We start from the raw sequence: 24,198 nt of genomic DNA, 5'->3' as shown, positions 1-24,198 counted from the left end.
TCCTCGAAAAAGAACAGATAACAAAATCCAATCTATAGCATCTTTACTGCATTGAAGCAAAAACCAAAAAGGCAAAAGAAAGAGATGTGGATATTGATGGACATGACAGTGCCCTAGCACCCAGATTTCCACTCACATCTTCTTCAGTAAATCTAACTCTAAAAAATGAACTGTTCTAAAAAATTAACATATATCACCTGCTTTGTGAAACAGAAGTGAAGTGCAGCTCAGATCTCTAAACAAATGGCTGATCGTGCAGCAGGACATTGCCAAGATTCCTGCTGTCGACTGTGTCTGATTATGAGCTATATGACATTTGTAATAACAGAAACACAAATAAACTGTGTATAAACTGGTTGTAGTTATGTAGAACAGAAAGGAAATGTCACAGAGCTTGAAGCAGTGTTGCCCTGAGAGCGGGATTCCTGAGGCATTCATACAGGAAGTGAATATAGCATGAGGAGCAGTAATGGATGTATTCATCCTGGAAGAGTGAAGACTTCATAAACCTGAATATGCAAACTGGAATTACAAGAGTGCGCTGGTCTTTTCCATCCTCATCAACACAATTTTGGAAATGTGGTTTTGCAGGTGCATTTGGAACCAGTAAAATACTTTAGTTTTACTCAACAATGCAATTTTGACCCGGTGTGACTTAATTTCAGGAATACACACACACACACACACACACACACGTATATATATATACAGTTTCTTATCTATTTCTTTGATTTTGGGGTGATATTTTCTCTGGACATTTCTTGACAGTTTTTGTGAGATTCTAATAAAACATAAAATAATAATTAAAATGTTTAATGTGCATGGTAGCCTATATCATGAAAAAACTATCACCAAAACAATCCATGTGACCATCCAACCACATGCTAATTCCAACACTATGTGTTAGCTGTAATGAAAATAGCATTTAACTACAACACCCTAGTCTATCCTAATGCAATGCCAGACATACTCCTCATACATGCTTTACATGCTTTAGTGTGTTGGATCTGTCTGTGCAGTTCTATATTAACAGGTCTCAGTGCATGAAACACTAAAACATTATTATTCTGAATATGATGAATGAGGTAAAATAAAAAGATCAGGTGTCATAAAAACGCTAGTTCATGTGAATGAGCATGTAATAAATGAAGATCTGGGAAAAAGGTGTGGTCTGTGCTAACAGTTCAGTGTCCAGATAATCACACACAGAGAGAGAGAGAGAGAGAGAGAGAGAGAGAGAGAGAGAGAGAGAGAGAGAGAGAGAGAGAGAGAGAGAGAGAGAGAGGGTGTGTCTGCCGTTGCTGCAGTGCTGTAGTCCTGACACACCCCGACACACATGAAAACACACTATCTGCATCTGAATCCTTTCACACACAACCATGACTGAAACTGGGGATCAATTTTCAAAACCTTCATGTTCATATGAAATAATAAGCATGTCTGATTTCGCAGTATTCATGAAACAGTAGGTGAACAGTACCCAGATGATCTAGCTAGTAGCTACTATATCACATAACAATCACAACATGGGGGATTTAGTATGTGCAGTATGTGATTTGGGATGGATCTTGTATCTCTGTTGCTCTATCAAATCTGTTGCTGTTTGTTTGAACATCATAGCAACAGCAGCACTGGCTCAACCAATGGCATGAGATTGGGGCGGGACTGTCTGCTAGTTTGACCAATGGAAGGTGAGGGGAGTCTTGATTTTTACAATTTCGTTTGGTTATGCTATTGGTGCAGAAATTACCAACACAACCTCAAAGCAATCGTAACTATTTTATGGTTTGGCAAATGTGGCTAATTCATATGTATTCATACAATCTTATTCGTATGTTTTTGTACAATCTGCTTACGCCCCAGTGACGGGTATGATTAGGGTGGGGTTAGAGGTGGACCTTCATGCTTCCTTTTTTTCTAATAATCGTAAGTTTTTGTATGATTTACATTGTACGAATTATTAAGAAATTGCCATTTTGTAACATAGTTCTGTTTTTCCATGAGATCAGGTTGGAAATTACACACTTCACCTTTAAATAAATGAGCCAATGACAGTACATTTTTGGAGGAATTTAATGAAATGAGGGTGTAAGTATTTGATTCGGGTTCATTATAAATAATTTCATTATTCTTGAGTCTCTCACTTTTTCTAGCAATATCAGTCCCTGGCTTCTGTCTAGCTACTGTAGCATGTAGAAATGTCATCCTCTCTCTATTGTGGGCTCAACCTCTGCAGTGTGTGGGAGTTTCCTTTGAACATGTCTGTCTGTCTCTGTCTGTCTCTGTCTCTCTCTCTCTCTCTCTCTCTCACTCTCTCACGTGCTCTCTGTATCACTAGGAACCACACATCATGTTCTGGAAAGGCCTCAACAAAACCTGCATAGGTCTGTACAAGATAAATTAAATAATTATTATATATTTAAGATAATTTTGCTGGCAAGACAAAATTAAATGAAACCATGAACACTGCAATAATTAGGGGCCAAACACATAAGGTGTGTCTTATTATTATTATTATGTCTCCTCCTTTTTCTTGTTCTTCTTCCGCTCTTTAATAATCTATGGCAGCCCATAGAACTGCTTGCAGAAAAATGATGAAATTTGGCACACAGAAAGAGGATACTCTGAACATTAACCACAGATAATTTGGTATCGTTAACTCATTTGCACGTACATAAAATAAAGAAAACTACTTTTTGGAACTCATCCTAGATGGTTTGTCCATTTTTTAACCAAAATTGGCTCAGATCATCTTCAGACCTTGCTGGCAGGCTGGAACGGATTTTATTTTCATTTTGGGCACCAGCCATTTTCGTAATATCATTTTGTCGTAAAATGCTGTAATTTATGATTGCATTAGCATATTGTTACAAATCTCGGTATGTGTAACCAGCACTATATTCAGACTATGCTGGCAAAAATTTATTAAACCATTTTTGATAGACCAAAAAGACCAGTTTTCGAATAACACATCAACGAAATTCATGGCATGATGCCAAGCTGATTCTTAGGTTGTAACACTTCAAAGCTTTGGCATATTGATACTAAACTTTGCATGTGTCATTTTGCCCTCACACTGACCACATGACATCAATTTGGTAAGAGCACCACCTATTGGTCAAAAGTCATAAGCAATTAAATCATTTTACAAGTGATTCTACTTTATGATTTTCATATTTTTTGCCTAAAATAATCTAAAAATGTCTTTAATTACTTATTGTTGCAGTTGTTCTAATGCTCACAGCCATGCTTGCATAACTTATCATGCCTTTTTTTAGCTTGGCCTCATTAATTGCTGCTTGCAGCTATATATTTAATTTGTTTTTTATTAGGCAATTAAAAGTGTATCATTACATTAGTTTGATAATGCCTCCTTGTGCACCTTAAGAGCACCTTGTAAGCAAGTGTTCCGACTTCATCTTTTGAAAAAAATGTTTTATTTCAGTGGTAAAAATAGTGTTTTTGCTACTGAAAGTTCCATTAAGTTTAATTCATGTCTGCGAATTAGTTTAGACTGTGTGTTTTGATGATTAACTTTGTAAATAAATCAATCCTTTTTCATCACCACACATTTTTATGAATTCAAATAAAAAAGAATACTTTTTTATATTTTATTCAACATTTATTTTAATTCATGTAATGAATTTTTTTTAGTGTTAGTTAATTATAACCCTTTCATGCTGACTTTGTTAATTTATAATACATTAACAAATGTTCATTTATATAATGTGAAATGTAATAAATGCTGTAAAAGTATTGTCGAATTTCATTACAAATTGTACGATTTTTAAAGCTATATTGACCTATTAGAGACATAACTTTTTCTGACAACAGAAATTCTTCACCTCTTGAGGTCAGGGGAGTGAGGTTTACACACACAGTTCTTACTAGCTCGCCTCTGTCACACTCGCCCCGCCTTAAACCTCCCTTCCATCCGGGTCATGGCACCAAATGCATACAGTCCTACTCAACCCACTCCGAGCAAGATTTGTACCGCCGTCTGCGGCATGGGAGGCGGGCACAATAACAGGGAAGTCACAATAAATAAAGACAAACACAATGTGTTACAAAAATAACACAATAAAGATCGAAGTCTCTACGGTCAGTTGCTAGTGCGCCTCTTGAGGCCAGGGGAGTGAGGTTTACACACACAGCTCTTATTAGCTTGCCTCCGTTACACTGACTCTGTGGTTGACAGACAGCTCAGATCATCAGATTGAGGAAATGTCCCGTCCCGCAGCCCAGCGCCAAATGGAAATGGGTTTTACAAGGGCTGATCATCAGCCAGCATTAGCAGAAACCCAGCACAAGCCTTACAGAAACACACAATGAGGCCAGTTACAGTCAGTAAGAAGGGCCAATATACAGATCTCTAATGCTAATTTGCCATAGCTATGAATGCAAATTACTGTGCATATATTTTATATGTATTTTAACTAGTACTGTTTGCTAAGTCAGCACTATTTATTTTTGAGAGTCTGGAAGATTTTCTTCACCGGAAGATCACGTAATGACATTTTGATTAAAGGAACACGCCGACTTTTTGGGACTTTAACTTATTCACCCTTTAGCTTATTCACCGTATCCCCCAGAGTTAGATAAGTCCATACATACCCTTTTCATCTCTGTGCGTGCCGTAACTCTGTCTGACGCACCCACCGCTAGCCTAGCTTAGCACAAAGACTGGAGATAAACGGCTCCAGCTAGCATACTGCTCCCAATAAGTGACAAAATAACGCCAATATTTTCCTATTTACATGTTGTGATTTGTAAAGTCACAGCGTGTACAAATAACAAGGTCACATGAGACACAGCAATCTTCGAACTGTATACATACTGGGAACTATATTCTCAGAAGGCGAAGCACTGCTACTTCTGCGGAGTGATTTACTCCAACTCTGAGCGAACTCTCTGCTCCTTACCAAGGGGCTTCTCAGCTGCTGCGAACAAATCACTCTGCCCAAGTAGCAGTGCTTCGCCTTCTGAGAAAAAAAAAGGAAAGAAAAAAAAGAGTCAGGGACCAAAATTTCAATGCTCTTTTGATTTGGGCCAGTACGCAACTGCCTAGAATCCCCTGCATTATGCACTAGCAAGAACTCACATTGTCTTCATGAAAATGTAAGTCTTTAATTATTAATGAGAGTCCACACAAGTTAAGCAAGAACTTAATGCAAAATATATTGAGATTATATGAAAGTAGCAAATGCTGATGATGATCTTTGAGAACATGCCACAAAAAATAAAAAAGATGGATGGATGGATGGATAGATAGATAGATACAGTAGATAGATAGATAGATAGATACAGTAGATAGATAGATAGATAGATTAGGATTCATGTATATCAGGATACAGGACAAGTAAGATCTGTATCTAGCTCCTACATTATCCATATGACAAGCAAAACATGTGGCAAAATTATTGGAGATTATGCAGTTATCCAGTCAGGAATGTTCAATTTGCAGCCGGATGAGCACATACAATGATTGTTTCACACACACGCACGCTGTTGTTTGTCTTTATAATGCGACTTGCCTGCCGGGAGGCGAGTGAGTGCAGTGTTTTAAGCCACAGAGAAAAGCTTTCAATTGACACTGCACACACGCACACACACTCGCAGCATGCTCAGATAACAGCACATGCATGAAGAGAGCTGAGTGTGTGATGTATCTGTCCTCGTTTCTGACGCTCTTCAGTGTAGAGTGCAGATAGAGCAGGACTGCAGAATGAAACGGCGTCCTGTGTCACGCTTCATGATGATAAAGCGTTAGCACCTGCAAAACTCATCAAGCATGGAGAATGAAAATAAAGGTTTTAGGTGTTCACAGCCCTCTAGGCAAACATAATCAGACCATCTTCTTTAAATGTATTATTTTAAATGTATATATATTTAAAATATATACATTAAAAAAATTATTAATTTTTTTTAATTAAAAATTATTATTATTTTAACTATTTTTCATCAAATAAATGCAGCCTTGGTGAGGATTATTTTTCTTCTTCTTTTTTTTAAACAAATTTCCATTTTTTGGCTTATAGTATATTTAAAATGTTGACTTAAAAAACATCAAATTCAAAGTGAAACAGTATATTCAATAAGAGGATAAAATGTAGGGCAGGAATGCTTTTACCATTGGGAATTGATTGGATCATGAAAAACCGCTTGCAACCATTTTTGAGGTTAAAGGTCAAATTTTCCCTCAGGAGTACTTGAGGTATCCCAGTGGTTATATTTCCTTCAAATATATTATTATGTGGAGAAAAAAAAAATTATATTCAGTGCACTTATAAATCTGGCACAATAAGGAACAATGTTTAGAGAAGAACAATTTTTCCGGTTTAACCAGTGACTGGTTGGGGGCAACTAGTATGGCCAAGAGTGTACAGTATATTAGTGAGTGTTCCTCTCAGACAATTTGTGAGGTGTGTGGGTCACTTCATGCAGCTGTCGAGATGCGTTACAATAAGACGTTGTAAAGGCTTTGAGGAAATCCTCTTGCAGGCCAAACGTGGGAGAGCTGCCCACAAAGTTAGTTCACGCTGACAACTGCAGAACAACAAATCAAATAAATAACTGACAACTGTAAAAGCACTATGCCACAGAATAGTGACAGATCGATGTATTGGCCAGAACAGAACGAAGATCTGATGATATTTGTCCATTTTGATATATATTTTTTTTTAAACACATATTCCAAGTGTCTAGAAATGTACTTTTTGTATTCATGTTGATTTCATATGGTTAAGAAAAGTTTATTTGTAACAACCTTACACCTTGAATACATGTTGAGTGTACACATCTTCTTTATCATTTTCAAAAAGTTTTCAAATACATTGTTTTTATTAATATCATGAATAATTAATTGATAAATATAATTGTATTTTTTAGTTGCACCACATGACATTTTACAACCTGAACTAGACTTGCTTTGTCATAAAAAGGTCAAATTATATTTTAAGAGTCATAATGACCTTGACACACAGTCATGAGGTTCTGAAGGGGTTTATGATAAAATTCCCTATTTTTTTCTGCATGTTGGTTGCACCACATGACTGATGTAGCAGACAAACGTTTTTCAAATATTAATAAGTAGTAAAGCAGTTCTGTATAAATATTATATTTTAATTTAAATGTGACCAGCAAATTTTTTGTCAAAGTTAGCACCAAGTTAGACAACTTTGTTGATTAAAATCCTGCATTAAATATCATGATTGTATTTAACAAAAATTAAAACTCGCCAAGTAACAAATGCGAGGAAAAACATGAACATGAACGTAAACAAACGTGTATGATGCTCGGGACAGTTGACCAGCACTGCATCCTCACAAGAGTTTCAGCCATGGCAATTTAAATATTCAAGTGCAAAATGCAAAAGGGAACACAATTTGTTGCTCGCGAGCTGTTTGGAAAGTTTTGTGTGGGCAGAAAGCTGCATATCAGACAATGCGCGAATACTGAATTAAATGCGCTCTCTTTCACATCTTCTTGCACTTGAACGGACAAATTCACAGAAAAAATATATCAAATATGTCTCGGCGGGTATACAAGTAAATATAGTCGGATATGGCTTAAGTGAATGTAAACGGTAGAGAAAGATGTGTACCAATATCAGTGTATTGGATCCCTGCAATAAAGTGGATCCCTTAAAGTGATAGCAGCCTAATATTCCTGCTGCTGTCTGTAGCCGTGTTTCCATTACACTTCAAATTGTGCAAATTGAAATTGCGAATTGGAAATACGCCCAATGGAAACACGTCAATTTCGCAAAAACTCCCATTTATCCAAAAAAGTTTTTATGCTCGCATGAGGTGGTTTTTCAGGCAATTCGCAAAAGGAATATTTTGCAAAACTGCAATGGAAACCGTTTTTGCGCATTTACAGTCACCTGACTTAGAAGGCGCGGTGTGTTTGGACAGAATACGAGAAAGAGTTCTTTATTAAATTCATAAAAGACAAAAGAATTACAGAAATACTGGATTCTAAACCTCATAGAGGTGCCACAATCAAGACCTCGAAGCAGAAATGAGTGAGAAACACCCAGAAACACCTCATATGTGCCGCTCACAGTAAGGGTCTTTCCTTGCCATTAATGCTGAGATAACATGCCTATGTTTCCTTCCATTAATAATAATAATGTCTAGTGCAGTGATATATATAAACCTACCAACGTCCATTGTCATGATTTCTGGAATGACTTATCGCGAGAGGGAAACATCGGTTAATGGAAACGCCGTCATTTCGCAATGGTTTTTTAGCGATATTTAGAAAAAATATTTAGAAATCCATATGTAATGGAAACGCGCCTAGTGTCATTACTGTGTAATTATTCACTGCTCTTGACTGAATAACTTTTGTAACTTTAATAAGGATTCATTTATGTTTAATTTCTACAGTGAAGACCCTCTGTTATTTTACATTTGATTAGTTTATTCAATGTCTCTACCTGAAAACTACTGTTACTAGTCTTTAATAAAGTTTTAAATTGATATTAGTTATACAAATTATTAGGCTAGTAGTTTTAGCTGTGGTATCGAAACTGGAATAGAGAATTGTGAATTTTCACTGGTATCTAAAATGTTGGTGTCATAACTACGTGTTTTTGCAAAAACAGTTTCATGGCTGGTAAAAAATATTTATGGCTGGTAAATATTCTTAAGTCACCGGCCAATGGCAGGTGTCAAAAGTCAGTCCACAACATGCCACACCAGTTCCACTCCCAGAACCTGATGCACAATCCAATTCACAAAATCAGCCCCTGCACTGAATGAACTCAACAGTAGAGTTCAGATTTATATCAATCTAAATTACAAGCTTGCATATCTAATTGGATCCCACTGCCTTCCTGTTACACTGTCCGATGAAACCGGAGCCCTTTCAAGCAATGCACCACTACGCTCCAACCTTCCTCCGAGAACACCACACCATCAGTGATCAGCTAAACCCCTCTTTGACCATCTCATTCACTAACCCCAAACAAGGTCAAACCTAACAGCTTCCACATTTTTATATTGTTTCAAAGTGGAACTTACTGTTTCTCCATCTTTTTTGTCCTCCATTGTCATTTTCACCTTGCAGTCTTGAACGATCCCGGTAATCAATGACCTAGAGTTTGGAATCGGTCACTCCGGAGGTGCATTAAAGCTGAAAACACATGCCCTTGTCAACTTTGAGATACTACGATACTATGTGAAAAGCGATTCGGAGCGTCCCAGCCGAAATCCAGTAGCATTACTCTACCCCACACACCACACAAATCCACTTTATCATCAATACGGATGCAGGACATTAGCACCGTTAGCCTACTCCCATTCCCAGCTGTCACCCTCTGCTCCAACCAGCTTCACATACTTGCTCGGATGGGACGGCACTTACCATATTTGTAGGCACTAGTGGTCTCTCTCCTGGCTGAGTGTAATCATGATCTGGTGGACCGAAATAGCAGCGGGCCCCTCCATGCGGCAGGCCTCCCCGACTGGAATCTGTCCTGCTCGAGTCTTATTGTCATCCTGCTTATCAGCTCTTTTGACGCACCCCCTCCCGTCCCCTCGGCTGCACAAATACCCCGGCACAGGCAGCCAGATTCAGTACAACTCAACCCGCCGCTACTGTTAGGAGCCAGTCAGCCATGCTGGAGTACAGCAGCACAGCTTAAGGGGGATTTGGGGGCATTTCCCCAGGTATTATGAGCGGTTGCGGTGTTGCCCTGATCCGGGGCTCTGCCAATCAGCACCTCTGTGTCTCTGGACTAGACTGGACTAGTTTGCCCCCTGTCTTTTCTCTCTCTCTCTCTCTTGCTCGTGTTTCTCTGGGAGGTTGCAGCAGTCTCTGCCCGCATCAGCAACATTACACCACCAGCACCAGCCAACCCCAGCCCCCCTCGCCACACACACACACACACACACACACACATTCCTACAACAGTGCCCTTCCAATGGCCCATTCCATTAATTAAATCAATGCCACTGACAGTATATCACAGTGGATTTTGAAATATCCTAATCTATTCCCAGTTCAAATGATCAAAGCTGGAGGAACTAGATATTATAATATACTGTAAAAAAGATACATAACTTTGAAGACAATGTCACTTAAATGGTTGCTTTAAGTTGAAATGTGTCATTTGTGCACTAGTAATGCACCTGTGTGTTTAGAAAATGCAACTTTATGGTAAAACATTGTTGCTAAGTCACTTACCCAGAGAGGATATACAGTGGACATACTTTTGGACACTTAAATCTGAATTTCAATGCATTAGATATCAAACAAAGTGACACCTGCAAAAAAATGATGCTATAGCTTTTTTACAACTAACTTCACTTTTCTGAGACATTTTTCAATCATTCTTAACCAAGTGGTCTTAAGGTCATATATTATGAATGTATTTAGTTCGTTCCCCTCAAGTTCACACAGGTGTCCCAGCAGAATGAGCATATTAAAAAAATATTAACAAAGAACATGTCCCACAAGTTTGACAACCAATATGTCTATATTTTTGAATAATATATATATTGTTTCAAAGTTTGAAACCTAGGCTAACTAACTTAATTTTGTGTTTTTATGTTTCTTTAAAGCAAATTCATTATTTTTTATATTTTGTTACATAATGCAAATACATTTATACATTTTAACTGTGGATTAAATGTGCAAATACTTTTTTTGGTTTTCACCAAAACATTAAGCTGTTTTAACTGATGATATAATATTAAGGAATGTTTCTTGAGCAGCAAATCAGCATGATGAAAATTCAGCTTTGTCATCAGGAATAAATTACATTTAAAAATATATTAAAATAGAAAACAGTTATTTTGTAATATTAATAATAAATTTTTACTGTAATATGTAACTTCTTTCAAAAATATTTAAAAATCTTATCGACCACAAAGTTTTGAACGGTAGTGTATGTGTCAGCCCTCATTTCCCCTTTGTAATTGAAAAAAAATAATAATAATCATTTGAAGATAAATGAAAGATAATTTGCAATATCACTTCATTACAGCCCAAGTAAAAATAATATTGAACCATTTTACTGGAAAAATCATTCATTCAATTCATTCCAAATAATGTTTTTTGAACATTCTAAAAATTAAAGTAACAGTAAAGGTAGAGGAGTTAGTGAAGGGTCATTAGTAAAAATAATAACTTTTTTTTTTCCAAACATGTTTCCCAAACACTTCCCGTCTGCCATTGGTAAAACAACTAGAAAGTCCCGCCCCAAACTCACACTATTGGCTGAGTCAGTGTTCCTGTGTCAGGTTGACTGGATTCTCGCACAAACAAAACAACGTTTTGATAAAGCAACAGTGTTGACACTTGGTGTATATACAGTTGTCTCTACAAGTAAGAGAAAGTATTTGAACAATACACAACTCACCTTTAAATAATCCGAAAAGGGCATTTGTGATAAAGAGAGATTTGCTATTATTGGTCAATAGCCCACAAACCAGAGACCAGTATCAAATCATCAAATCGATTATAATCCACTGAATGTCATAGACAGATGCTCATGTTTGTTTACTGAACACAGACCTCAAAAACATGCGATTATAGTGGGATGCAAGTTGAGGATCTATACATCTCAGTAATGCAGTGTTGCCATGGCAACCCAACCTCACTGCAGAGGGGACACGAGCCCTGAAATAGAGTTTACCTTCACACAAACACACAGAATGAGAAGACGTGATCTGACACACCAGCTAACTTATCTATATATTTTAACATTCATTGTTTAACTCTGGAAACGCATGAGCGGTGAACGTGTGCATCAACATAACATTAATCTGCTAATATTAATTTATTACTCTATGCCCCTTTAAAGAAGCACTTCCTGCCAAGACCTCTGCATTTACACTTCTTCCATTTAGACAATCAGTGGACAATGTTTAGAAACAGGGCTTTATTGTACAGGACATCGTATGCATCACAGTCCCTTTGCGTCATTACTCAACCTTGAGTTTGCTGAAAATCACATATTAATCACGTCTTGCACATCATTTCTCAAAATAATTGCCATCTGCAAACAAATAATTATTTTCTCAGAACCACGTCACTTTTATTCAAAATAACGCTGGTATATTTTTGTTTTTTCACACACACACCGCATCTGTGGGCCAGTCCAGCTGCGTCTGTTGCTCTGTGCTCCTGTGTGAACTTCTAGATGTGTACAACAGATGATTCTGATGTGGTCTCACACACAGTGTACATCTGGATTAAAGCTCTGACAGATCTCCAGAGAACCACACAACCGTGCAAACACACACACCCAGAAGACCACTGTTTACCACACCGCCAAGAGTCCGAGAATGAGTCTGAACATTACTCAAATAAATACAATGATGAAGAGAATTTTTGATTCACTATCTACAGGAAACAGTTCATAACTATACAGGAAATTCTATATAAATATCTTCAGGAAATAGTTCTAGAAATTAGTTTTATTATTACACAATTTTTGATTGGTATCAATTCTATATTAAAAAGTTTACGTTGTGTATATTTTATGATATCATTTTATAGAGATGACACTCAAAGTGTCATTTGTTCTCTTTGTTTGTCTTAAACTTTTGTCATTCATCCTGTTTTCCGTCGCATGTGCCTTTTTGTAGTCAGTTTGTAGTTTTTCCCCTTGATTGTCTTCCCCAGGTGTGTCTTGTTAACTCGTTAAGCTTGCTACCCCTTGTGTATCTTGTTGTCTCTTTTTGCTTTGTCAGTTGTTGTTTGTAATGGTTCCAGTTCTGCTTGTGTTTCTGTTTCTTGTGTTTCAGTTTTTGTTTGTTACTTTATTAAAGGGGAACATGGCAACTCTAGCCATTTCTTCGCTGATTTTCCCTTTTGTTGTCGCGTGTTTTCTCAACGAGCTCCCCCTACAGCTGTGGGCCGTATATTTCACAACACTAATTAACACTAATTATTAATTAAAATAAACACCCGTAAACTTTTGTGGATTTTATAAATTATCTTTAAAATAGAATATTCTAAAAAAGTGACATTTCCATTTTTGCTGATTAACATTGGTATCAAAATAGGTAAAACACATTTCAAAGTTACATACAACATTATGTTTTGCAGCTAGGCGAGCATTATAATGTGTGTTACAAAGTGAGCACATTTGTCTCTGAAGTAAAGGATGGACTACAATAGAGCAGGTGCTGAACAGTGTTTTCTATGGGACATGGTAAGTCCCTTTGGGGTGGACTGGACTTTGGGCTTTTTCACTTTGTAAACCTATAACATGCACAAAAAAAGATAACACAATAAAGGAAAGGGGAAAAGCCAAAAAGTATAATATGAGCACTTTAAAGGGATACTTCAGGATTAAGGATTAAGCTTTGTAGCAGTAGAAAACCTGTAGTATTTTCAAATTACCGTGCTTCCCTCCCTCATATCCCCCTGAGACGAGAGATTTATGTATTTTTTTTGTCTGTAAAAAATCCTTCGATGATGCAAAAAATTTCATTTTGTGTCATCGGAGGATTTTATGGCCAGAGGCTAAAAACTACACCCAGTAGAAGGTGCTAGATCCACATGTTTTCAACCCGCCCATAGAGGGTGGGATCTCACTCACAGAATGTACAAATAGTGTCAGCCATCTTTTTTTGGAAGCTAAGCTAGCAGGCTCTTGTTCTGTGGAGAAAGCTTAGTAGGGGTTACCATCCTCTTTTTCCCAGACATGTCCGGCCATCGAGATCGTCCAAAATGTCCGGGATTCGGCTTTTGTTTTCTGCAGTCGCCATTCATTGTTTACATGCACACCTTTTGTTTCAGTCTAACTGAATTCATTCCGATTGGTGAATCTGAATGTAGCGTTTACATGAACGCTAAACAAGTGATCGGTCAATGTGCATTTTAACATTGCTAAGAAAATTCCCGCTCATCGTTCTCCCACGGCCCTCAGTCCCGTCCTGCTTGCCACAGTAAACATAATGAATGGTTTTCCGCCGGGGAACGCTGGGGGGTGCGGGGAAAGTCACCATTCTCACCAGAACAGGTTATTTAACCATCCAAATGATTTCTAAACGGATTTATTAAGTTGAAATAGTTGCCAAGTTCCCCTTTAAAAACCCAGCACTTAGATTCTACTCCCGCTTATTACACAAAGAGCATAACTTCTAGCCAATATAATACTTACTGTAAATTCTTATCATGACTTTTTAAGATTGTATTAATTTCCATCAATTTTAAAGGCCTAGAAATAATCTTACTAATAATTTCCTATCCCTTCACAACAGTATACATATTTGGTGTTAAACCAACTTTTTGTAGAGAGAGAGAGGAGGAGGATATCTGCTCCTGTATTCAAAGTCAGAACATATAAATAAATAATAATATTAAAATATTTAGCAGCACAGCTGTTTTCAACATTGATAATTATAATGTTCCTTGAGCACCAATTCAGTAACTAAAGTAACGGCTGCTGAAAATTCATGCTTCAAAATTACATTTTGAAATATGTTAAATTAGAAAACTTATTTTAAATTGTAAATAATCCACGATATTATTTGTTAACTATATTTTCCATCAAATAAAAGCAGCTTTCTTATAAAAAAAAAAACTTACGGACACCAAACTTTTTAATCTACAGTATTTTACTTGCTAATGCTTCAAACAAAACACTCACTTTTACTGTTTTCAAAAGATGTGATGTCACTAACCTGATAATTATCAGCAAAGCCATTCATCCTCAGACTCAGAAGTGTTCATGTCATCGACCAAGTCCCTTATAAACACTGTTTTGTGTTTCAGGGAACTGATAAAAAGCTTTGCACCCAGAGTTGCATCCCAGTCGAGCAATATCAGACCTCGTAGAACAAACTGTAGGCATGACATCAGAGACTTTGTGACGCGTGTCCTGATCCGTGAGCAGATCACAAGATCATCGTCACCTTACTGTTGTACAGTGCCACTCTTAGCTCATTTAAAGCCCATTAGGACTGATTATCATTACTAAAACATTCCTGTCCTGACTGGCTTGCAGCACAGTATAAGCGAACAACGCCATTTGAGGCAGAAAAGCTCATTAACTCCAGCTCAAGAGACGGCAGGCGTCCCAGCAGATCCGGCCTGGACTAATGAACAACAGTCAGCTCACATTAGCCAGCGGTCTGAACAATATAGAAGCATTACATTATTCGCAATGAGTGCATGAACTGCATATGGCTCTGAACATTTCATGATGCCTCCTTTCACACACCTTAGGTCAGCTTTATCAATGTTAGCTAGCTTTCAGTTGTCTATGCGAGTAAATGCTTTAAACGCAAACAATACAATTCTTGGAATGCTTGATTCTGATTGGTCAACTGTGGCATAATTGTGGTTGACGCTAAAATGTGAGCAACTGATTTCCTGCATTGCTGTGCTAGGATCTTAGTAGAAGTTTTAAGCTTATCTACAAGCAAGCCAATAATTATTTCCAACAGTAGCATTTGTCCTCTGCATTTAACCCATCCAAGTTAGTGCATACACATTAGGAGCAGTGAGAAGTGACGACATACCATGGACACACACACCCGGAGCAGTGGGCAGCCATTCGCTGGGGTTCCCGGGGAGCGATTGGGGGTTAGGTGCCTCAAGGGCAGCTTAGTCGTGGGTATTGATGGTGGTTCATTCAAGGCAGCATTATTGTCAATATCGGCAGAAAAAATGTTGGTGGGGGACGCCAACATTTTTTATGCCGATATTGACAATAATGCTGCCTTCAAGTGCTATCAGAATTATCGCAAATACTGGTTTCCAAGTCATGAGCCAAGTCCAAATTTTAATGCGATGAGCTCATAATCACAACTTCAGAAGTGAGAAGTAGAACATTTCTGATAGCACATGAAGGCAGAATAAGTAAACTCTCTAACCATCACGATTGCCCCCATATATATATATATAAATATTGTGATGGATTTTAATTAATCAACTTTAATTAATCAACTAACATTTGTTTTTCTTGCAAGAACGACATTCATATGCTTTTAAATGTGTCCAAACTCTTTGAGGAAAACTTGTGACTTTGAGTGTGTGTGTGAGAGTGTATAAATAACAATTAGGGAACTGAAACTAGACAGATTACTAGTTCTCAAACCTTGTGATAAGTAATCACAAAAACAGAGTTTGCAGATGTTAGTCTTATTTGTTTTCTCGATTCTATAAAAACTGTTGTATCTGTGTTGTACGGTGGGATTCTCAATGGAATTTGTCTGAGATCCTCCGGCCTTGCTTCTTGGGAGAGATTCCCTGAGAACTGCTCGGGAAGATCTCCTGGCCGTGATTAAAGCATTTAAAGGACATTTGCAGGTCTGTTTGTCGATTTATTCCTGCGCAGGAAGCTAGTTTAGGAAGGAAGCTAGTTTAGGGAAGCAAGTTAGTTAGAGTAAGACTCAGCCAGTTGTCGACTGAAGATGCAAGAGCTAGAGTATAAAGGTATTGGGTGTCGATTAGTAGACGCCCCAGTTTAAGGAATTGGGTGTCGATTTGGAGACGCCCCAGATAAAGGTATTGGTGTCGATTTGGAGACGACTCAGGAAATAAGATCAATTGGGTGTCGATTTGGAGACGCCCCAGATATTTAGGTTTAGGGAAAAATCTACCACAATATACAAGAATATTATATATAAAAGCTGACTATTATGCTCACCAATGATGCATTTATTTGATCGAAAATACAGTAAAAACAGCAATAATGTGAAATGTAATTTAATTATTAAAATTTAATAGTTTAATATTCAAACACATTTTAAACTGTATATTTATTTCTGTGATGGCAAAGCTGAATTTTCAGCAGCCATTACTCTAATATGCTGATTAGCTGCTCAAATCATATATTTTTTGTGGAAACCGTGATCGGTTTTCAATATCGGTTTTCTATTTGAATATATTTTAAAATGCTAAGTCATTTAAAATAAAGTTATTGCTTTGATAGTAAAGCTGAAATTTCATTTCACAAGATCCTTCAGAAATCATTCTAATAAGCAGACTTGGTTCTGAATTATTAGAGTATAAGAAACTTCTTTCAATAACAATTTACAGATAAAATTAAACAAAAATCGTACTTTAATATATATTTTTTTACTCATCTCACCATGGGCACTATCTGCGCCAGGACTGCCAATGACACCCCCCTCAACAATAGATAGACGCATGATGTTCCTGAAACCAATCCAAACTCTCTTGGGAACCCATGATGAAGCTTCAGAAGCTTCCTATTTTCACTAATATAATCAAATGCACTTCATGCTAAATATTCAAACTGTTGTGGTTCAATAGTGCATATAATTAACACTGCAGACTCACCGATCTGTTCACGGGTTTTGTCTCATTGATCCAAAACCAAGCTCTGAAACTCCTTAGATTTATTTTCTATATTCTATAGAATAAAACAAAGACAACCAAGCCCAATATTCAACTGAAATGTGAAATTGCAGAGACTGTAAACAGAGCTTGTGTCTGATAACCCCTCAGGACATCTGAGTGAAAAGTGTAATAAACTGTGCGTCAAAATCAAAGCTGTGTGTGTGTGTGGTAAATAAATCACCTGTGTTCTCACAGATGGACGTCTCACGGTTCAGCTGCCCCTTCAGCACCCAATCACAACCTCTATTTTTCACACGCCACCGGTCAGAGACACACACACACACTCTTGTCCGGCCTGCAATTCATCAGGCTATATCCATTTCAACATTTCTGTTCCAATGAAAGAGAAAAACGAATGTTCAGCGCAGATAAAAGATTCAAAAATCACTGCAGAAAGGCACATCTTGCATTGATTTGTATTTCAAGGACAAAGACAGCAGATGCACAATACAAAAACAGTATGAAAAGTACAGGAGTTTCTTTTCATCAGGACACAGTAATGTCCAAAGCAGTGCTTTAACAGGAGAATCTGGACACTCTCAGTCCATCAGAGTCAGGTAGAGATATTTCTGCACTCTCTGTACAGTGAAGAGAGGAGCTTTCACCCGTTACACACACACACTCTCTCTGACTGGCACCGGATATTAATTAGACCAACAGCTCTTGGTCTTACGTCAATCTGAGCTCCCCCACACCAGGAGTGATGACATCACTGTCTTAGCATGAGGAGGAAACCCCTGCTGAAATGATTAGATTCAAACAGTAGGAATGGATGCTGATCCAAGATTTAGTATTATTATTTTTTAATTTTTAATTTTACAAGGTTAGTTCCTCAAAAGTAAGGGCATTTCATACCTATATATCGTTTGTTTTGTTGCAAAACAGGGACTTTTTTTTTGTTGGTTTTTTTTTCAATGTTGCATTTTCTTCTTAGTTTGGTTCGCTTTCACAAGGCAACCTTTCAAAGGATACCAAAATGCGTTTATGCAAGTCACATGCCACTACAACTGTCCTCTTATTGGTCAGAGTTTCCTCTGCGTCATCCATCAAGATGATTGACAGGTTCGCTCCATGAGCTTATTGTGGCTTTATTTGTAACTGTCAAGACAAACGCAAACACTATACGAATGTAGCAGTCATTCCCGCTGTTAAATTATACACTACATTCGTATTAATACTGCAGCAAATTCAAACGCACTCTCTCTGGATCTCCCAGCGATGTCTAGAGGTTAACAGTGTCAAGACACATGCAAACAGTATACCAATGTTATAATACTAGGCTTTATCAGGACAGCATTCTCACACGAAGAAGAACAATTACACAACATTTTAAGATGAAGAGGTGCTCTTTTGGTTTTCAACTGTGATAACTAATGTGCTCACTCGCAGAATTAGACACTACATCTTTTTATATAGCACATTTCACGTTATGAATTATCGGTCGGATTGCTTTCACACCTCAAGCGAATCACCCCAGAGTTCATTTGCAATCGGGCTGAGACCACCTCGTTCAGGCGGTCTCGGAGCGATTGTTTTGGTGCGGTTTCGAGCGTGATTGCTGTGTTCACATATACCTAAACAAACCGAATCAAGGGAGAAAACGCGGCAGGTTCCGAAACAAACGCTCAGGTGTGAAAGCACTGAAATGTCAGAACACAACATTCATGGTTTCACACATTTTTGGACAAATGAATTCGTATGAATTTTCTTGCTCAGGATGACTAGAAAGGAAGGATTCAATAGTTTTTAACTATTTTCTTTCTTCTTTTTTCCATTTTCAACATTGATAATATTGAGAAATGTTACTGGAGCACCAAATCAGCATTTTAGAATGATTTCTGAAGAACCACGTGACACTGAAGATTGAAGTAATCCAGCAATATTCACTTCAGAAAATGACTTAATATCTTAAAATTGTATTTTTTATATTTAACATTTCTTGATAGTTCCAGATTTGCCATGATGACCAAAAGTCTTTGACTTCAGTTCTAAACCCACTTAAAGCACTCAAGCTTTATTGTTCCTCAGAAAAAAAAAGTCTTCTTTTCAAACTCTGTCTTTGCCTTACAGGCACAGATGCAAATAATCTGTCAGTTGATTGTAACATGTAATTTAAATTTAATTGAAAAAGAGATTAATACATACGGTAACAAATTGTAGCAACGACCCAGCTAGCAAAAAATAAAAAAAAATGTCCTAAGAACATTTTGTTAACGTTACCAATTCGGAATGTTCTCTGAATATATATAAAATATATTTTCTTGGTTATATGAACATTAAGGGAACCTTCCCTCTTATCATTTTGTAAATAAATATTATGGGAACATTACTTTTTAATGTTCTCTGAACATTCTAAAACAAGCAACGTTTGAAAAAAGTTAGATGAACATCCAACTAAAACATTTCAGGAAAAATGTCCCGTGAACAATTTATAAGTGATGTTTTTGTGCTAATGTTTTGAGAAAATGTTTAAAGACCAGATGACTTTGAACAAACATGCTATTAATGTTACAGTAAAATGTTTGTTCATAAATTTTAGAGAACCTGTTAGGTGGGAAACCAATTAGTGCTTTGTATCTACTGGTCTGATACTGGTGTAACTGGTGGATCAGTAGTCTTAGCCAGAAGTCTTGCTGGTTAAGCTAGTAAGCTCTTGGTGGAGACAAGAACATCCTATCCTGGAGATCAGCATCCAAATCATAACACATGCTGGTGAGCAGCCATGCTGAGCTGTACAGTAAACAGTGAACGTCCAGAAATACATTCCAAAGAACCACAACAACAGAAAAAAAAAATACACATTCTGCTTTGGAATATGAAAAAAAAGTGTTAGATTTGATGTCAGTGACGTTTGATCATGAGACACAAAACCAAATGATGTTTGATATCATTAATGTCCATATTTAATTTTTTATGAGATTTATGATAAGGATGAAGACTTTCAGTGAGTAACAACTTACATTTCAGTCTGGACATACATCAAGCTTTAAGAATATATTGAATATGCAGTAGTATGGAGCATGTTCGCAATATTAGTATGTGTCAAGCATAAATGTGAGGATACAGATATTGCTCAATACAGTCAATGATGTGTATAGTCAGTGTGTCACAGGGAAGTGATGAAGGTCTTTGCTCAGGAGGTCATGCAGTCCACAGTCAGGAGAAAGTGTGTCCTAACTCACCCAGTCAGCTGATGAACAGCAAGCAGAACAGAAGAGAAAATAAGGCCAATCTCTCTCCCTGATGTTTGCAGAGCTCAGCAGAAAGTGGGCGGCTCTCTGGAGCGCTGGAGAAACATGCCTTCATTCTCTCAGTAAAACCAGACTGATCTGCACTAATGGATAAATGCAATGTGTCTAATGGCTTTCTGATCTCAGTAATACCTGATCAACATCTCAAATCAACCAGTAAATTCACATTTTTGCTTTCATTTCCTGTAGACAAGGACTCATTAAACACTGTTGTCCGTGTGTGTGTGTGTGTGTGTGTGTGTGTGTGTGTATGTATGTGTGTGTGTCTGTATGTCAGCACTGGGAAATGAATTGAGATTCTTTGATTTTCCTGTGTGTTATATTTTACGCTGTATCAGCTTTCTGTCCTCTGTGATTTAAATGTGAACCTGGGAGAGCCTTGTCTCTCTCTCTCTCTCTCTCTCTCTCTCTCTCTCTCTCTCTCTCTCTCTCTCTCTCTCTCTCTGTTTTATAATCTCTCTCTTCAATTCCATTTCAGGCTTAACCCCATTTGTATTTCCTACAGTCCTTCTTTCAGCTCTCTGTCTCGTTGTAACACAGTTTCTCTCTCCACTTGCTCTTCTCTTTTTCTCTTGTTTAAATCAAGGGGTCAAGGTTTGGCTGGTTAGCATAGTCCCCTGCTGGTGGACACTGTAACTACACCATTTTAAAGTTAAAAAAAAAGAAAAGAAAAAAGCAATATATTTATTTAGCTTTTTCTTTGGAAGCAATATATAAATTGTATTTACTTATATTATTGTATTTCACTAGTTTTGTTGTTTTTATGGAAGGCTTGTAAAAACAAATTTCTGTCTGCTCTCTGTCATGTTACAGGTCAGGATTGTAATTTGTCACTATAAAGGGCTTGGGACCGTCTTCGATGAACTCAGTCTAACACACAAATAACTCTGGACTTATTGTGCAAATGCTAAATGATTTATTACAACATCTGCTGCAATCTAATGTAACAGTCAAAATGTTTTAAAAGGCTGACTAAAAGATGAATGTGTCTTTCTGGATACGGACTAACGTTCAAAGCACATAAAACAATATCAGGATGCGCATAATGACAAAAGGAAGTGTCAGGTTATGACTAGAATAGTCTGATCTCAAGTGAACCAGGGAGAGTATGAGATGGCATAATATCTAACTGTGTCATTTTATAGCATGCATAAATAGCATGCAATAGTTTTTATTGTATGGAAAAGAGCAGCTTGAACACTCTTCAAAATATCTCCTTTAAATTTTAGAGTAAACTATTTAATGACCTTTTTAACACCAAGTACAGATTGAATTAAGGGATGAAAAAGAAAAAATAATCAGTATCTCGTGACACTGTATCCCATCAGCTCCAGGGGAAAAGAGGAGAGGGGGACGGAGGCCCCGAGGGAGCCCGGTGCTCTTTCCTCAAACAATGCAAGAAAAAGGGGGAGGAGATTGTGAAAAATGAGGTTGGTTCTTAATAAATGACGGGGGATTAATGAAGCAGCTTGGCTTGTTTGCTCTAAAAAGGTGGGGGTGATGATGCTGCTGGTGGCAGCATGTGTTCATGTGTGTATATCTGGGGTCTGAACCCCATCCCCCTTTAAAACATGTGCATTTAGTAATGCATGGCAGGAAGCGATATTGCACTCAAAGCACCCACATTAAAAAGATAAAGAGGTAAAGACAGGGGGGTGGAAAAGAACGAGAGGGTGTGGGGTGAAAGACACTCCAACTAAAATTAATTAACAGCTAGGGGTTAATGTTTCTGTGCTGGTGGCAAAATCTACTGATTCAAATGAGCCCTCACTCAATCTGTAAATTGAAGCAATCCATTATGAGGCTTGACAAAGCATTTTTGCAAAGTGCAAATTTTGATTTGCTCCTCAGTTTGTAAAAAAAAATAAAAATAAAAATTGTGTTTACAGTAAAGAACCTGCATCAAAGAGTATAGAAGTACCAAGAGGCGAAACTCAATAGAACGTTCCATTGCAACAAACTCACCCATGCGCAGAGCTGCAGCTCCGCCATCTTGGACTGAACGCAACACAGCTGTCATAGAATTGAACGATACCGGTTCAAATTCAAAAGCGGTTAAATTAACTAAAAAGTAGTTTCTAGTTTTTAATATCTCTAGAGCAGACATATCCCATGTCTCCCGGAAGATCCGGGAGTCTCCCGCATATTGATAGCGGCTCCCTGATGCCCGCAAATTAGCTAAAATCACCCGGAATCTAAAGCGAGCGAGCAAGAGCGCGCAGCTCCAAACCGTGTAACGTTAGAGCACACGGCAGAAAGGGTGAGGAAGCGAAATATCAACATATCAACCTAAAATGTGGAACACAATTTGTTCAGATTTTTTGCTTTCATTTTCTTGCAGTTCTAGAGTAAAATATATTTTGTAATATATATATTTATATAAAATATAAATAATTATATTTTAAATTTGTACATTTTAATAAACTCAAACTTGCATAACTTTTTTCTGTTTCACTTTCATAATTTATTTCACTTCAACAATAATCTGACAAATTAAAACAAGACCAACCATAGGTCTAAATTCCAAAGCATTCTTGAATTACAACCATTTAAGTTTGGATAGTGATTTTCATGTTTATGCGAAAAAAAGGTGACACTAGTTAAAGGGTTAATTTAGTGATAACAATGAATTAATAAAGCGGTCATTTGCCAGGTTAGGTTCATATCTCTGAAAGTATGCGATTTAAAAAGCCCATTTCGAGTCTTGACAATTTCGACCAAATACATAACATTAGCAAACTGTTACTGCGGTTATGGGATAGCTTACATTAACGTTACAGCACCTGTTATCGTTGACGTTAGATCACTTTAAAGTTAATAAAAACCTTTTCTACTTTACCTCTCTGGATCTTTGGGGAATCTATGAAATGCTAGTTGATTGTTTGTACACTGGTAGTTGTTGCAGTTGATGGCAGAACACTGTTTTCTTTGTTTCCAATTATTTCCAGACATAATGTTAATGCTGTACAGTAGTTGTGCTAACGGTAAAGCCGTTGGTTCAGTCCAAAATGGCGGCCGCGCTACCGAAGCGCCACCTAGTGGCTGTTGTCAAAACTGCAACGGAGTTTCGCCTCTTGTTACTTCTTATACTCTTTGCCTGCATGGGAAGTTTATGGGGCAAGACATTGTTTTTTTCTGAAAGTAATGAAGATTTCCTATTATCAGTTGTGAGCACACTGAGCATTCAGTGTGGAAATGACATTTAAAAAATAAAATAATAAAAGAAAATAATATATATATATATATATATATATATATATATATATATATATATATATATATATATACACATGCTGTATATATTGCTAACATTTAATTAAATAATATTTAATTGTTTTTACATAATTGTACAAAATTACAGCTGGTTGGAAATTTTTTGGTAAATTAAAATATTCTAAAATAAAATATTCTATTTTGTGATATTTAGATTTTTCCTAGTGTTCTTCACACGTCACATATATCACATTTCACCACGAGCACGGTACAAAACAAGTACACAAATTTTTCAAAATCACTGAAATTATTGATTATTATGATGAAAATGTTTTACTCTTGTTTTGATTATTATTATTTTTGTTGTTGTCAATAATAAAAAAAAATATATAATGCATTT

The 24,198-nt window shown here is 37.1% G+C and overlaps 1 protein-coding gene across 23 annotated transcripts in view; it reads right to left on the bottom strand.

The window, feature by feature from the left end:
• Positions 1 to 24,198, bottom strand: part of ank3b (ankyrin 3b) — a 179,927-nt gene that overhangs the window by 83,386 nt on the left and 72,343 nt on the right. The window contains exon 1 of one of the 23 annotated variants that reach the window (XM_084135606.1): positions 14,649 to 14,690. The exons of 19 other annotated variants lie outside the window; for them this stretch is intronic. In XM_084135606.1, the coding sequence (XP_083991732.1) occupies positions 14,649 to 14,675 (27 nt within the window). In that variant the 5' untranslated portion in view covers positions 14,676 to 14,690. Of the gene's footprint in view, positions 1 to 9,029; positions 9,351 to 9,372; positions 9,391 to 14,648; positions 14,691 to 24,198 lie in introns of those variants that run through there. 3 more of the 23 variants (XM_084135610.1, XM_084135605.1, XM_084135609.1) reach the window with 3 other exon arrangements.

This window comes from Abramis brama (assembly GCF_963993115.1).
Source record: "Abramis brama genome assembly, chromosome: 14".
NCBI lineage: Eukaryota > Metazoa > Chordata > Actinopteri > Cypriniformes > Leuciscidae > Abramis > Abramis brama.
Note: the sequence above shows the minus strand (reverse complement) of the source record. Positions and strands in the feature narration are given on the sequence as shown.